Source organism: Nanorana parkeri, unplaced genomic scaffold (assembly GCF_000935625.1).
Source record: "Nanorana parkeri isolate BGI_ZX_2015 unplaced genomic scaffold, ASM93562v1 scaffold1484, whole genome shotgun sequence".
NCBI lineage: Eukaryota > Metazoa > Chordata > Amphibia > Anura > Dicroglossidae > Nanorana > Nanorana parkeri.
The window spans coordinates 89,255-106,437 of record NW_017307752.1 but is presented as its reverse complement, the minus strand read 5'-3'; the positions used below and the strand labels follow the sequence as shown (position 1 = coordinate 106,437).

Here is a 17,183-nt window from a genome sequence, read left to right as displayed (position 1 = left end):
GTGGTCATGTCAGTGCCTAAAAAGTCAATTGCTTGTTGTTTTCTTGTATCCATGTAAATTCAGTGTGAGAACTGAAGCCATTGCTTACTTGTCTTCAGCGGGTACCTGTGTTCCTGTTGCCCATTCCTTTGATTCTGCTGACCTGTGTTTGATTCTGGCTTACATTCCTGACCTCTCTCCTGACTACCGATTTGGCACCTTGAATTTCATCAGTCTCTCCTGTGTTTGACCCCAGCTTGTGACCTGTTTCCACTGAATCCACCGATTTGGCACTACTTCTCCATACTGACCTTCCATGTATGACCTTGGCTTGTGACCCTGACTATGATCCTGATCTTCCAGTGGCTCTGCTACCTTGACATCATGCTCCACCAGCCAACTCCAGCTAAAGCCTTGTTAGACTGCTCAGTCTGCTGCCTGTCCCGGCTGTCACCTCCAGGTTATCGCACTCTAGCTCTGGTACAGAATCTGCACAAGCCACTACATCTGCACTCATGCTTCCCTGAGCCCACACTCCTTCTGTCGTAACCTCCAGGAGAGTCATAAAAGTAGTGCAAGAGCAGCAACCTGTTCAGCGTGGTCTCCTTCCAGGTATGCGGTGTGCAGGCTCCTTTCTTCGGGCCATCATGTGACATCTGTCTCCATTCTTATCCGTCTCTGCATGGAATCCGATTAGGGTGCAAACCCCATGTAAAAGGTTTTGTTTTTTAACTGGATGAGCAGCGCTCAAAATTTTTTTAACGTGTGAACATGAACCAATAAAATTTAAACCATGAATTTCCACCACATGGTCTGATGAATAATAATCAAACTAAGTGACAACAAAATTGGATACAATTGATCCTAAATCTTATTTGACAACTCTAAAATGTATCGTGTCAAAAACCGATACAATGTGTACTGGTATATTAATTTAAAGGGTGATCTATATAATATCGGTGAATATTAATTGGAAGCTGCTGTACTATAAACCAATAGGTCTAAAGATATTTCAACTAAATATACAGCACTAATAGCTCAATTAGTGAATGTTGAAAAAAAAACTAAATACAGGTGTATAAACAATAAAAAAAAATGTTTATTGCACTGAGTGGCCAGTTTATTATGACCACCTGACGTTTGTAGGCAAATTAACTATAATTAGCTATAATTTCGTGCTGAAGTTGCTAGAGGGCCAGACCATTATAAATAGGGAAGCAGGTTGTTTACCACGACAGTGATTGTTGGCGCTCGGCGCCATGGAGCGAGTATCGGCAAAACAGCAGAATTTGTCAAATGTTCAAGAGCAGCTGTTGTTAAAGTGTTTATAGACTGGACTGTCAGCCGAAAATCTGGGTCTGAACGTGCGAATTGTGGCCGTCAGCGACTAGTCAATGTTAGGGCAGAACGGAGAATGGCAAGACTGGTACCAGACAATCATAAGAACTACTTATGAGAACTCATAAGCACTCATAAGAGCACTCATAAGAAGGGCAACAGTGCAGTGTCAGATTCCTCCCATCACCTTTCAACATCTCATGGAGTCACGTGGCGGCCCAACAAAGTCATCTCGTGGAGTTATCTCGTGGCCCAACGAAGTACTGATGGGGTGGTCATAATAATCAGAGCACTCAGTGTATATCACACATTAGAATTAAGGTGAAGGATATAAAGAAATTTACATTGCTCTAAAATGTGATAGCACAATGGATTGACACTTTGTATTTAGTCACGGTTTTTCATTTAAATTTTTATAGAGGATATTGACACCAAATAGAATAATTTAATAACATTGTGTTTCACATGTCACTTGTTGTTGGATTAATAAGATACTAGCATCGATTGCACCATAGTGATACAGTTGCATGTTAAAAACAGTTTGTGTTTATACACCTGTATTTAGGTTTTTTTTAAACATTCACTAATTGAGCTATTAGCGCTGTATATTTAGTTGAAATACCCATGTAAAAGGGGCCTTAAGGTTCACCACTGCCAGTGTTCTCCATATATTTGCAGCAGTATTTATTTCATGGTCTATTTCAGGGGTGCCCATTAGGTCGATCGCGAACTACCAGTCGTTCCCCAAGCTAACACGGGTAGATCACGAGTCGGCTCCCTACCGCTTGTTAGTACGATGCTGCAGACGGCCCCTCCCCACCTGCAGCGTCCAACTTTTTTGTCCCTCCCCTCCTGGAGTGTCAGACACATTGGTCCCGCCCCTCCCCTCCTGAAACGTTGGACACTTTAGCCAGCCTCTCCCCTCCTGAAGCGTCGGTGTTGCTGCAGCAGTTGCTAATAGAGAGAATAGGTGGGGTTGGAATTGTGAGGTGTAATAGACATGGCCTGTGTGTGCTGGAGGGTGGATCTCACTGGTCATGCATGTCCTCCACAGATACATTCACCACTGGTGGCAAAGTCCCCCCTGTCCCAAACAAGAAACTGCAATCCAGCGTTAAATTATTAGGTTTATTCAATAGGAAGATACATGCAGTAGTTCCAGTAAGCATTTTAATGTGTTTTACTGGATACATGCAGTAGTTTCAGTAAGCATTTTAATGTGTTTGATTTTAAAATCAAACACATTAAAATGCTTACTGGAACTACTGCATGTATCTTCCTATTGAATAGACCTAATAATTTAAAGTAGATCCTAACACAAAAAATTGTGGGCACACCTGGTCTATATCAACCTAACAGCAATAAATATCCCATATCAAAAAGCACAACACAGATAGGCACAGGCAGCCTGAGGAGCAATTTGTACAAGATAGTAAACCTTTGTTACACCTGTGGCACTGCATGGCTAATGTGGCATCATAGTCACACAGGACTGTCAGCCAGAGAGTAAACACAGACTTTATCTCTGATTCTACACCACTGTCAGTTCTGATAAAGTAATTGTCACATGTGACACTGGGGATTTCCAGAGGTGTGCTGGACATGTTTAGTTTGGAATGGTGTTTGTTATTGTAGTGCAATTAGAGTACAAAGATGATCTTTAGTCAAACAGAGCAATGTGTGTGAACCTATAGATGATAAGTAGTAATAGAAACCTGCCACAATAGAAACATGGAGGTTTGACATTGCTAAGCTTTTCTGACTTTCTGAAAATGTAAGCTAACTGGTTGTCATGGTGATCTTCCTGCTTCAATATGATGAGTCACCGACTGAGAACAATTATACTGATCAGGTCTTTTGATTTTCCTGATCTGCAAGCATTTTCTAGATTACTGACTCGGAAAATCTTGAAGCCAGTGGGTCAGCATAACAGGCAAGCAGTAATCCTTTTTAAGAGGTCAGCAATGAAAGTCTTGGTAGCTATTTCTTTTACGACTGGTTTACTTTAAGAGATAACTGTACTTTTGTCCAACATTTTTTAAATGCAGTACATCTCTGCAATACAAGGCATTTCCCCATGTTTTATCCCTTTAAAGCCACACTTCGGGCACAATGAGCAGAAGTGGTAAGGGACTATCCAGTAGTGTTTGCAGCAGCTGCAGCAGCTTAGTGGTTCACTGTAGAACATCATGAATGTTGAAGGAGAGTGGACAGGTGAGTGGAGGGAATGGAGGAAACCTAAAGTGTTTTCCATCCATAGTTGAGGTCACCCAACTTTAATAAAAATACTGTCTCTATGGTGTGTTCCACATAGACATTTTTACTTTGTTCCTAATTAAAGCAGACCTTTTCACTGCAGTATTGAATATCTAAAAAAAAACACATCCCCATAAGCATTTATAAACAAAAAAACAAATGAAGCACATTTAAAACGCTTTATCCTCTTTTATACACACCTTTTTTATGTTTACATTTTGGCGCTGCAATGCAGCAGGAGGCCATGTTTAAAGAGGGAAAAGCTGCTCCTACCATGCCTTCTTCTTGCGTCAGCAAGGTAAATCATTAATTATTTACCATGGCCACACTCCGTTCTTACAATGCGCCGCTATTGTCGCACATGTGCATATGATAAAACGAAACTACAGATCCACAGTGCATGCTGTAAAGAGTAATCCCGCAAGATCTTGCAACAATTTTTTTTCCTCCCATGAATGAGATCTAATTTCAATCACAAGGCAATGCCAGTGTGCATTGCATTGGCAAGCTGAAGTAATTTGCGCTTCCAAAGCAGGAAGTGAATGCTCTGCAAGTGTAAGTATTTCAATATCACAGCATTTTACACCTAACATGTCTATGTTATTATCAATCAGCATGGACAGAAGATGCATTGGTGGGATTTGAGTTTTGAGTGTAAAGGTCCGCTTTAAGGAATTAGTGGATCGTGGATGCAATGCTCAGGTTCCTTTGAGTTTGAGCTCCTTGACTTTGAGTTATAGGGACAAGAGGAAGTACAGTACACTTGTGGGTTTAAACAATTACTCTTTGCATATCACTTCTTTGAGAACTCAGTAATTGGGAGTGAGCGGAGGCAGGGGTGTTCCTACATACATTGTACTAAAAGGTGCCCCTCTTTCTCATCTCAGAAAGTTGGGAGGAATCATTTTGTCCATATGACAACACACCCTCTGTAGTATGCACCACACAAAAAAATATAGCACCTTCTCACATTGTACCTTCCTGCTTGTCTCTGGTCAGCATCTAATCTGCCTCTTCCAGTGTTTCATGTTCATGGTCACCGGGACATACCTAGTCCTTAGCGGTGTAGCGGAACATGTGATTTCCCTTGCCACTACAATGTAGTACTGGGTTCATAAGTGATCCACCTCAAGAACATATAGCACTCTGATAACAGACTGAGGTGTTTTTGTGAGGTTATGCAATGTACAGGTTTACTTTAACAACTTGTTAGAAAAATTACATAAATTAACTACAGGGACAAGGTCTATGTAAAGTTTTGGCAAGTTATCTCAACACAAGTACTGTATAAAAGACTCAGCTATCTCATTTCCAAATGGAGAAAGTGCATATAGTATGAAGAAGTGGATCTTAACTGTGTCATACTAAATAACTCTTTGCCTTTGTTATCATTACAAATTATGCATCTCTTTTTTTAGGATGCATTGGGGTTATTTTAGATTGTAAGTTTTCAGGAGCAGGGCATGTCTAATCTCCTTGTATGGAATTGTATTGTAACTGTACTGTCTTCCTTTATATTGAAAAGTGCTGCTCAAACTGTTGGCATGACACAGTTGGTTGTTTCCAGGCTTTAGCAATGATTTGAAGGGTGGCCAAAAAAATAAAGCTAGTCAGACGTCTACTTGTGTTAGCGAGTTACGAGACTGGCCTATGAAGGAGTGCTTCCCAGGGATGCTGGGATGCTTTTGACCAAGGTGCAGGACAAAACAGATCTGATTAAATTGTACACCCGTATTCAGAGCTTATGAACCTTCGGGGCACTACCACCATATATGAAGGAGCAAGCCACGGGCCATACAGAGCCGAAGACATAAGTGTAAATCGTTTGGGGCAAATTTACAGAGTCTATCAAGTGTCAGGTACCAACCAAACATTACTTTATGTGCATTCTCCTGAGCCAAAATGTTATGTTATGTGGCAACTGCTGACCAGATCTTCCCCATTCGACCGTGTCCAGGGACTCTCCCAAATCAGCCTCCCATTTGCTCATTTATGAAAGTTCGGGCGGATCAGCTGGAAAGATCAAAGAGGAGCATAGCATAGAAACAAGGCCCGATGCCAATGGAGCCTAACAGCATCGAGACTCAAAAGGGGTAAGGGTACGGGGGCAGCCCGAGCAATTCCGAAGCAGCGTGCGGGTGCAGTTATGGATGTGAAGGTAGCAAAAGTGTTCCAACGAGGGGAGCTGCCAGTGGACATGAAGGAATTGAAAAGATTTTATGTTGTCTAAAGATAAAAGATCATATACATAATGAGTTCTCCTTGCAGACCACCAACGAAAAGCAGCTGGATTTTCAAAAGCCGGAAGGAATGATGGATTGTGGAGAATACCCGACAATGAAAGGGAAGCAAGGCCACATGAAATCCACGACAAGAGGCCATCCTGGAAGCCCCATTTTTCCAGGGCAAAAAACATGTATTTCCACGAAAGTGAATCAAAAGCCTTGCGTACATCAAAGGAGAGCAGCATCATACCTAACGATCGAGAAAGGGCCAAGTGGGTGAGTTGGAGGATGCGTCACACATTATCACCCGCCTGTCTAGAAGGCATAAAATCGACTTGATTTTTATGTACAAGAGTACTATGAAATCAGCTGATCCTGGTCACCAAAATCTTTTGCAACAGTTTTACGTCCGTATTAAGAGGTGAGCTAGCTCTGTAATTGGACCATGAATGGGGATCGACAGTTGGTTTAGGATGCATAACAACATTGGCCCTAAGTGCCTGAGGAGGGAGCAGATTGCCCCTCCTGAGAAAATTGAAGACCGCAGTCAAGTGGGGGACCAAGACATCAGCAAGCTTCTTGTAAAACAAAGAAGAGTAACCATCGGGTCTAGCTCACTTGTTAGGTTTTAGCGATTTGATGGCTAAGGCAACCTCTTCCTTCATCAAGTAAGGAAACATACTGTTCCAAAAGATGAGGGAGCTGGAAGTCCTGGAAGAAAGATTCCGCTTTGGGAACAGGAAAGTGGGAAGGGGCATCATAAAGTTGGCTTAATTGATGTTGAAATTCCACCAAGACCACTAAGGGATTGCTCATGACTGCAGAACAACTAGTTTGTATAGCGATTGGGCACCGTGGAGGTTCAAAACAGCGAAAGCGTTTAGCCAGCATAGAGCTAGGTTTATTATTGTGCAAGTAAATGCGCTGTCTCGTCCAACGCAACTGTCGCTCGGATATATCAGTAAGACACAAATTAAGTTCAGTCCTAATTTTATCAAGTTGCGTAAGACGTTCAAGTTCAGACTCTAGTTCAGACTCTAGGACACAGAGCCCACGTTTTCCCGAAAATAGGTAGTAGTGATAGAGGTCAAACTCTCCAGGATCTCAGAATGGGAAAGCAAAGAAACATTAAATGACCAGGAAGACGGTTTGGGATGAGGAATCATAGAGCGACAGAAAAGCATAGTGGGATCATGATCCGACCAGGGAATCGAGGCGATCTTAGATTTATTAAGCTCCAGCAAGATTAAGCGGTGTATCCAAATATGGTCAATACGGTATAGAGATTGTGAGAGGCTGAGTAAAAAGTATAGTCTCTCGAAAGAGGGTTCAATTCACGCCATGCATCCACCAAGCCCGCACATTAAAATAGGTAATGGAAGCATTTGCAATCTGAGGGAGGTTGCGAGAAGGAATGCTTGGACCCATCTAATTTTGGGTTAAGTACCAAGTTAGAGTCACCACAGACAAAAAAAGTGCCCTAAGGCTGCGTTCACACCTGACCGTTTTGTAGCGCGTCCTACGCTCGACGAACGCGCTACAAAACGGTCAAAAAAATAAATAGCATTGTAGTCAATGCCCTTGTTCCCACCTAGGCGTATTTCCGCCCGTCCCTAACGCCCTACAAAACGGCCCACGCCTGAAAAGGTCCCGGGACTACTTTGGGCCGCTTTGTAGGGCGGTTTCCATTGGGATACAGCCAAGTAGCCTTTGGGGTCGCGCGACTTTTTTACCGCGAATCGCGGTAAAAAAAACGCGTGACGGTCGCTCGACAGACGCGCATATTACAATACGCCTAGGTGTGAATGGGGCCTTACTGTGTGAAAAAAATAATCTCAAGTACTGTATATGCAAAAGTAAAAAGGGAGCTGAGATGTGTTAGGAGCACGATAGCATAGTGTGGTCACCTCCAATAAGTTAGCCGGCAGTAAAAGATAGCGACCCTGAGGATCAGGGATGGATTTCACGCATTGAATGTTGGTACGTTTGTGAAGAGCAATCAGTTGTTTTTATTGCAATTTAGACTATATCAGAAAATTTGTATGGGAAGAAGGTTGGTCATTGGCAAGGATTACATGTGCAGAACACTCTTTGTCTCTTTTCTGCATAAACACTAATTTACATACCTGTGTATTATACATACCAGAGGTAAAAAGTTAATTTACCATTCATTTGTGCCTGGAGATTAATTAAAATTTCTAAATCATCTTTTTTTTAGGAATTGTGATATTAATTCTAGACCTAAACCATGAGGACTGAAGAATATGAAGCTGACATGACTCAGGAGGTCCAAACATAATTTTGCATAACTTCCCTTTATTCGGTTTTCTGTTTCTTTTAGACTGATTAGGTATTTCCACCACATTCATTTTGTCCAATGTATGTTGATGCGTGTTACATTCCTCTTCTCTATACAAGCACATACAATTACAATAGATAATGCAATCCGGTTTCAACTGATTTCCCACAATTTTACATAGTTACATGGGTTGGAAAAAGACAGTTCGTAATTTTAACTTTTAGAGTAATAAATAATAGAAAAACATTTTAATAAACAGAATTTCATGCCCACAGTTACCTAGAGTTGATCCAGAAGGAGACTAAAATAAAAAATAAATAAAAAATAATGCATATGAAATAAGTAATAAGCACATTTGCATGCATTTTGGTGCATTTCCCAAGAGTTCAGTGTAATTCAGTCACACAGAAACAAGCCCAGACCTGTGTGACGGTGCAGAAGGTGACATACTGAAAGTGCACTGGATTTATGTTGTGCACTAAACACATTACAAAACAGCTTTTTCAATGAGTTACCAAAGATTGCAGAAAGAATGCTGAAAGTGCATACACCTAGGACAATACAGAGGGATAGATCTGGCCATCTTAGTAACTGTTTTTCAGGTGCAGGGACCTGGTTCGCTCAGCAACATGGGAATCTCGGTTGGTCTGGCAGCCGACTGGGGTGAAAGAAGAGCACAGAGAAGTAAGTACAGCCTGCTTACTGCTTCTCCTGTAAAGTGAACCTGTTACTTTAATTAATAAGGACAAATTGCAAGTTCAATTTAAAGCAATCTGTCATTAGGATAAAGCGAATGGATCCTGTGAAAGAAGATGTTAAGTACTTTTGTGTCCGGCAGACAGAAAGTAAAACCTTTGCTCTCATGCATGGTTATGGATGCATATTCAATACTTCTGGTTATGTCAGATACCTGGTCCCCAGCTGTGTACTGTGCTTTCTGCTACCAACCAATATGTCACTACAGGACATGTAGTGGCCGCAGGTCAAAAGCATGCACCGGGGCAGGGAGGAGCATTAAAACCCATGGCTCTGCAAGCATGCAAGGATTGGACTTATATTAGAAAGTACACAAATTAATCCAGCTCTGTAAACATTAATGCATCCTTAAATTTATTTTTTCAATGCAAAGCAGTGTAAGTACCTAAATTCAACCTGGTATTAGCCTTTTGCACTCCCTGTACATCAGGGTTGGCATGTGAGAGGAAGAAGCAGTACAATCAGTTCATCTGCGGACAAGAAGCATGCTGACAGGGACAACGGTGGAAATCTCTGGATTGGGGCTGAGAATTGCAGGGAAAGCTGGAATTGTTATTTAGAATTTTAATGAGCTGTCCATGTTTATCTTGTTACATCTGGCTGAGGTTCTTCTAAAACCTCTTTTCTACAGGCTTCTTCTATTTCATTCGATTTTCATCCAAGCAAAAGGTTTGCTTTAAATAAATGCAATGTGTTTTACCTCAAATTATGGCACTTTAGTACCGTGGTTCTCAACTGGTGGGTCGTGAACCAAAAGTGGGTCGCGACCCCATGTTCAGTGGGTCACCACATGCCTTCCACTGCACTAGGTGAGAGACCTCCCCTATAACGCAGCACTGTCAGGTTTCGTGCCAAACAGCCATTTAAAATATGCTGCCTGGTGCCGAGTGTCAGCTTAAGGTGGGGTGGGCTCCATCCAAATGTGCATTGCTTACAGCTCCCTCTCATGACATCACATTCTGGCTCCCGGCACCTCTACAGAGATTACGAGGGAGCTGTACAAGCAATGCATGGATGGATGGAGCTCTGCGCAGTTTTGATCCCATAGACATCTTTATGCATTGAGAACCACGTGTTTTTCGTATGGTTTTTAAAAGCAAGTCGCATTAAAAAAAACGAGGGAAAACAGCTCAACAACCGCAATCACCTAGGTGTGAACCAGACCTAACATTTTTGGGCGAGTGTGCATGTGTGTGGGAGAATGTCTGTGAGTGTGTGAGATCTGGTGCGGGAGGAGTGTTGCGTTGCCATTCATTTAAATGGCACCTGTGATGTTTGGGGATATTAGCACATATGGTGAGCGCTTAAGAATGCAGTCTACTCGCAATATCTTCGGTTTAAGGGCTTGGTAGCCCACTTTTATTCAACACAAAGTTCATAAATCCATCTTGGATACCCACGCAGGGGTTGTCAGCATAATTCATGAAAGGCTTTAAAGCAACACAAGAATAGCCTCCTGGCTTCCACTTTAAACATTGGCACTTCTGACCCACTGGCTCACGGCTCTCCTAGCCTGACCAGTCCTCTCCCAGCCTCCCTGGCTGTCTTAGTGTGCCTCCAGCACACTCACCACCTGACTCCTCTCTGAATTCTGGGGGGTGTTCTCCTGACACCTGAACACGATCTGTTCCTCTTTCCCAGCAGGAGCTCATTCCCCTAGCCAGCATCCTTTTCTTAATGGCTGTGCACACCTGTGCAATTATCGAGTGCTGGCCACTGCTAAAGCCTGGACCCAGGACTAGGGATCTCATCTTTCCTCCAGAATCACCTTGAAACCTCCCAGTTCCAGGATCCCAAGCAGAATCCAGACAATCCCTTGCTTCCTGAAACGTCTCAGCCCATCTGGCTGAGAGTCCCAGGTGATCATCACATCCAATTCTACAGTGGGATTGCCACACAATACCACACACCCTAAACACACCTGCCACCCACAGTTTCATTGCTTGCACTGTAACATGCGGTACTGCAATGCTGTGCGTTCCAATGTGGTGCAACTTGGGTCACAACTTAATGACCAAAGACAAATGTGGGTCCTGAGGTTATACAGGATGAGAACCACTGCTTTAATATATATTATTTTACCTGTTACAGCTTAAACCTGTCTGAAATACCTTCACAATCTAGCAAAGCTGAGGCTGTAAAAGCCATGTCTGTATCTCCAGGCTTAGCACAGTCAGTGTGAGGGAGGAGCAGGGGCTGGCTCCACATCTGGGAAGATAGCAAAGAATGTAGGAGCCACACACTGTACGCAGAGGGAAGTAGCAGAGCACAGATACAAGAAAGAACTGAAAGTCCCTTCAGCAGACGCTTTGGACATGATCAAGTGACTGGCTGCATTAAAGGTTCGTGGGAGAAGAGAGAAGACAAGAGGAGCACTTGGAATAATTGGATTTAGGAAGAATGAGCGCTGGGAATGGCCAGTATACTGTGTCAGGACTGGCATACATTTTAAGAGTGCTGCATGGAAAGAGGGAATAGTTGGGACTCTTGCATTCCTGTTGCTGTAAATAACTGAAGTGTATGTAGTGGGCACAGGCAGGGAGGTTACATTGACTGGAGCAGGGATTACCTCCGGGACATAGAGGTGAACAGATTACCTCCAGGATAAAGAGGTGAACGGATTACCTGCGGAACAGAGAGGTGAACAACTTACCTCTAAAACAGAGGGGTGAATAGATTATCTCCGGGTCAGAGAGGGGTGAACAGATTACCTCCAGGACAGAAGGGTGAACGGATTACCTTCTGGGACAGAGAGATGAACAGATTACCTTCCGGGTCAGAGAGGTAAACATATTACCTGTGGAACAGAGAGGTGAACGGATTACCTGCAGAACAGAGAGGTGAACGGATTAATTTTGGGACAGAGTGGTGACCAGATTACCTCTAGGACGGAGAGGTGAGCAGATTATTTCTGGGACGGAGAGGTGACCAGATTATCTCTGGAACAGAGAGGTGAACAGATTACCTGCAGGACAGAGAGGAGGCACTGCACACTGAAATCATCTTTCATTTGAGAAATTGAAGCAGCATGGAAGGCTTCATGATCCGAGTATGGACTTTTGGGGCACTCTTTATCACTCTCTGGTGTTTTGGAGCAGAAACAGTAAGTGTCTTCTTTCTTTGTAAAATGTAATTACGCTATGTCTATATGTCAATCTATGTCTTTATAAAATGCATAGAAACTAGACTTCTAGATTATGATGTACAGGTTATTGTTCCATACTGCTCCTTGCAGTCCTACCAGGTAGTCTTATTTTAAATATAAAGCAATAAAGCAGAAAGAGGAATCACATTCACAACCCATGACTAGCAATCAAATTTTACTTATCAGTTTAGTCAGAAGTAGGGGTACAGTTTAGGAGCCCTGATTTAAAACTGGATATGGGTGCCATCTGCGGTCATGCAACCTCCCCCTGCAGCCTCCTACTAGTTAAACGGGAGGTCCTAATAAATGTTTATGTTGGTTAGGGCCTGTGATGCTAATTTCTGATTGGCAGCTGAGGGTCACTGCACTAATTCTCTCAACCTTATTTAGGGCCTGTTTACACCAGCCCCATGGGGCTGTGCTGGGCAGCCTTGTCCAATGCAATCTCAACACACAGAAAAGGCAGTTTGCCTTATATCCTATTGTTTCAGTTTACACCAACCCACTCCATAGGTGTGCATGAAAAAATAGTAGCACAATGTGTTACAATGCATTGCAACATGTTGTATTGCATCATGCTCAAATACATTTATTAGACTCTTTTCTTTAATAAGTTAAAGAAAAGAGTCTAATGTTTTGTAACAACGCAATGCACTGCTGCTATACAATGCACACCAAGTGTTATACGGAGCATAATGAAGCCCCATTAGTGTAAATGAGCCCTTAATAGGGGCTATAAATTGGACACTTATAGGTGAAACTTGAATAATTAGAATATCGTGCAAAGTTCATTTATTTCACTAATGCAACTTAAAAGGTGAAACTAATATATGAGATAGACTCCTTACATGCAAAGCAAGATAATTCAAGCCGTGATTTGTCACAATTGTGATGATTATGGCTTACAGCTCATGAAAACCCCAAGAACCCCAAATCCACAACCTCAAAAAAGTAGATTATTACATGCAATCAATAAAACAAGGATTGTACATAGAACAATATCGGACCTCTGAAAAGTACAAGCATGCATATGTACTCAGTACTTGGTTTGGGCCCCTTTTGCAGCACTTACTGCAATTACTTTTGCACGATATTCTAATTATTCGAGTTTCACCTGTACATAGTGTTTGACAGAAAGAGGATCAGTATCTCATACCCTGTCAGGGTGTGTTCAGACATGCATCTAGTAAATGAGCTGAGTGAATGGAGATTCCCCTCATCTGCTGTCTACTGATGTTCAGGCACATGTTTTACAAGAAAGCTAAGGCTACGGAAACTCCCTACATCCTATCATTGTGTGCTAAGAATGAACAGGATCTAGCCCTACAGTTTAAACCGTATACATCGCACAATTCATATCATTGCATGACTTATAAATTCAAATATAATATTCTGAGTGTGGTGAATTCACAAAATACAACACATTTTTGAAGAGTGGTGATGTCTCCAGTCACATCTGGATAACCGTAATGTTGTATGTGCCACGCGGATACATTTTTGGAAAGCCATCATTGTCCTGTTTGACCCATGGTCTTTAGCCACAGCAGGAAATTAAGCCCTCATGCTTAACTTCAGAAATGAGCTATGGTTTTGGTTTCCATTTCCAACCAGGACCATGTTCTGCCTGACACTTATAGGGTTATTCACTAAAGGGTGAAGAGTTTGGAGAAGGCAGGAGAAGTGAATAATCTAGGACAACATAGCTGAACTGGAAAAAGTTTCCAATTCAATTCATTTTCCAGCTCAACTATTTTGTCCTAGATTGTTCACTTCTCCTGCCTTCTCCAAACTCTTCACCCTTTGGTGAATCGACCTGTTAAAGTGAAACTGAAGTCTAAAAACATTGCTACGAGGTGTGTATGTCTCCTCCATCACAAAACCCTTTCCATTCCCCTAGCAATTGTATGACTACCTAGTGAGTCACATACCTGGAATAGGCACCTTCTAAGCTCCTATCATTCACCGTGCAGTGTACATCCTCAATCTACTCCCAGGATCTGTAGATAATTGAGCATAGTTCTGGATAATGTAACGCCAGTGCTCATGCATGGGAGTAACATTATCACTGGTCACCCAATGGCCCAAAAAAATGTGTCAGTTGTGAAAGAAACAGCAGAGAAGATAAAAAACCTATTATCGTTGGAGAATCCAAAGCTAGAAGGTAGGTTTGCCATAATGTACAAATATGCTATGCCCTGGTTTTACTTTAAAGAAGTGAATTTAAGGTGGACCTGTTATTAAAAACCAAACTTCATATGAACCAATGAGGCATATTACCAAATTACATATTACATTACCAAATAACATGCTTTAATTTATTAAAGGAGAACTATGAGGTGAGTGAAAATCACTCAACCTCATAGTTCGAGCCAACATGTGTGACAATGAAACTGTCACACGTCGCCTCAATAGATCGGGAAGTGAGCGACCACATATCGGCGCTCGCTCACTTCCCGATCATCTCTCTGCAGAGAGCTGTGACTACCAGTCACAGCTCCCTGCAGGGATTCCCCCCCCTTCCCCGCTCTGATCCTCCAGAGCTGACTGGCGGAACGAACGGGGGAGGGGGCGGGTACAGCTGTCAATCACGCAGCTGGGTGGATCTCGACAGTAATGTCGGGATCCATCCCGGCTGCGGCGGTCGCGATATACTGAGCTTTGGGTCACGGGAGGACGATAGTTTATGTCCTCCCGTGACCCTTAGGAGAACTATGGGGAAAAACACTTACCCCATAGTTCTCCTTTAAGTACTGCTGTCCTGCCATGCATAAAAAACCCCATTATGAGCTGCATGATATCACAGCCTAGACAAAGATGACATGGTCTCTGGTTACCAAGCGTATTGTGGATCTGTGATATCATTAGAGACTGCCTTTTGTTTTCAGTCATATCAAAAGAGTATATTATCCCACTGTAGTGCAAGAAGTGGAAACTCTGCTCTGAATTCAAGAGCAGTGCTGCATTGTTGCCACCCCATCACAGGAAGCTGAATTAGGAGGTCTTCACTGGCTGGCTCAACAGGTATTGGTGGGAATTTGCAGAGGGACTAAGAGAAAACTGTATGTGCATATGCACTTATAATTAAGAATTATAAGAATTAAGAAAAAACTTTTTAAACGGTTACCACAGTTCTCTTTTCAAAGGTCTATTTTGATTCCTTGGCAGCCAAAATAAAAAATTTCAAAATAAAAGAACACTACTATATAGGTTACAACTCCTCATAGGCCCCATTCACTTGGGCTTTTATGAGCCAGCAGTGGACTACTTCAGCAGCAATCTACAGATTCTTGCAATTGGAATCACAGGTGGTTCTGGGACACTGTAGCCACTTAACCTGTTCAAAGCAATGACAGTGTGACAATAACCACAGCTGTCCAGTGCCATTCGCATGTATCTGGACATACACCAGCTAACTACGGCTAGGGATGGATGACGTGCCCTGGACGCAATCCAGGGCTGGTCATCTGTTCCCAGCCACAGGCAACCATTCAATGTGGAGTACAGCAGCAGCTCCTATCAACCTGAAATTGATTTGTACAGGCTGCACGGCCACAACTGTCTGGAACCACCTGTGATTTGCAGCCACAGGAATCTGCTACTGGCCCATAAAACCCCATGTAAATGTGGCCTTACAGTTAGACAATCTCTCACTTCCCCGAATTCACCCTGACTCCTTCACTTCCCTATCTGGATGGATCAGGGTGAATATTATTTGCATGTCTAGAGCCGGAAAGTCTCTTTTCTTTATACTCTCTATTTTACCTAAGAATTTGGATCAAGGGACAAACAAAGTGCTCATGAACATTACCCAAGACCCTGCCAGAAGACCCAGATTAGGTACTTCACACTTCCAAGTGTGTTTATATAACAGGCTTGGGTTCATTTTTTAAGATCAAGATATTTCTAAAAGGAAATACCAAGTAGATAACAAGTCAGATAGAAAATCAGACCAAGTTTACTGAGTTCGTTTTATGTGATATTTTTTTTATAGTATGTTACTTTATAATTAATTCTGAGTATCATTTTGTTAGCAGTCAGCACGAATGAAGCCTCTGTTCACATTTGAGGGTGTCTGCATTTTCAGCACTTTTTAAATGCATTTTCATATATTTTAATGAGTTTTCATGTGTAATGCATTTTTGTTTTGGTCAATGAAGGTGAAATAAAGTATGGGTTGCTTGAGGTGGAGGCTTGTCTTCATATTACATGTGTTTTTTGTGAGTTTTTCATGCCCTTCAGTGGCAATCTATGAGGCTAAAAATTCTTTATGTAGCACCAAAAGAAGCAACTGCACCCTTTTCAAAGCTGCACTGCAGCACAACGCAAAGGTATGAATGGTCCCCATAGAAAATTATAGGATTCCTTTTGCCATGTGTGGCGCTCACCCCCGAAGGAGCCGCTGAATATTGAAATAGGTTCTCCTACCTGTTGGTTCCAGCTGCCATTCCCCTTTGATCAGCAACAGCACACCGACACTCACGGACAGAACGGCTCGAGTCTTAGGGTCTTTTTAGGGTATTTATTTGCAACATCAATAGGAGAGAGAGGGTTTAGGGTCTTTAGGATGCCATTTGGAAATACTTCTGAGGACAGCTTTCTCCCCTAGCAACCGCTAAGGCCGAAATCACTGCGATCTGGTCCCAGGGACCAATAGTAGTAGTAGTAGTAGTACTGTGAACAGATACCTGGAATAGGGTGTGGGATCTCCCTTGTGGGTCCCAGACGGACGCTCGCACCAGCTCCTCTGCGGTACCCCTCAACAAGCGGACTCCTCCCCGACCCAGCTTCCATCAGGTATTTTCCTCTTTAGGATCTGGAACTTCTGTGCCCTCAGCATCTGCAACTGCCAAGGAGCACTCCAGTTAAATGAGAGTATCTTCTTAGAACAAGGCACCCAACACCTGCCACGTGTATGGGCCCAGTGAGGTATTTTTCCGTAGCAACAGGATCTGGAATCTCTGTGCCCTCAGCATCTGCAACTGCCAAGGAGCACTCCAGTTTAGTAGTAGTATCTTCTTAGAACAAGGCACCCATCACCTGCCACGTGTATGGGCCCAGCAAAGTATCAGTGTATCCTAGGCCTCTAGGTCCCTCAGCACCTGCCATGTGCTGAGGCCCAGGCCAGTTTCCTGCATCACACACAGTCCTCCTAGGGCGAGGCCCCTAGGGGAAGAGAGAGCTCTCC

The 17,183-nt window shown here is 42.8% G+C and overlaps 1 protein-coding gene across 1 annotated transcript in view; it reads left to right on the top strand.

Moving 5' to 3' along the window:
• Positions 1 to 11,110: 11,110 nt before the first annotated feature.
• Positions 11,111 to 17,183, top strand: part of LOC108798474 (tumor necrosis factor receptor superfamily member 11A-like) — a 59,098-nt gene continuing 53,025 nt past the window's right edge. Inside the window, exon 1 of the mRNA XM_018570236.1 lies at positions 11,111 to 11,956. Coding sequence (XP_018425738.1) covers positions 11,882 to 11,956 — 75 coding nt within the window. The 5' untranslated portion in view covers positions 11,111 to 11,881. The remainder of the gene's footprint in view (positions 11,957 to 17,183) is intronic.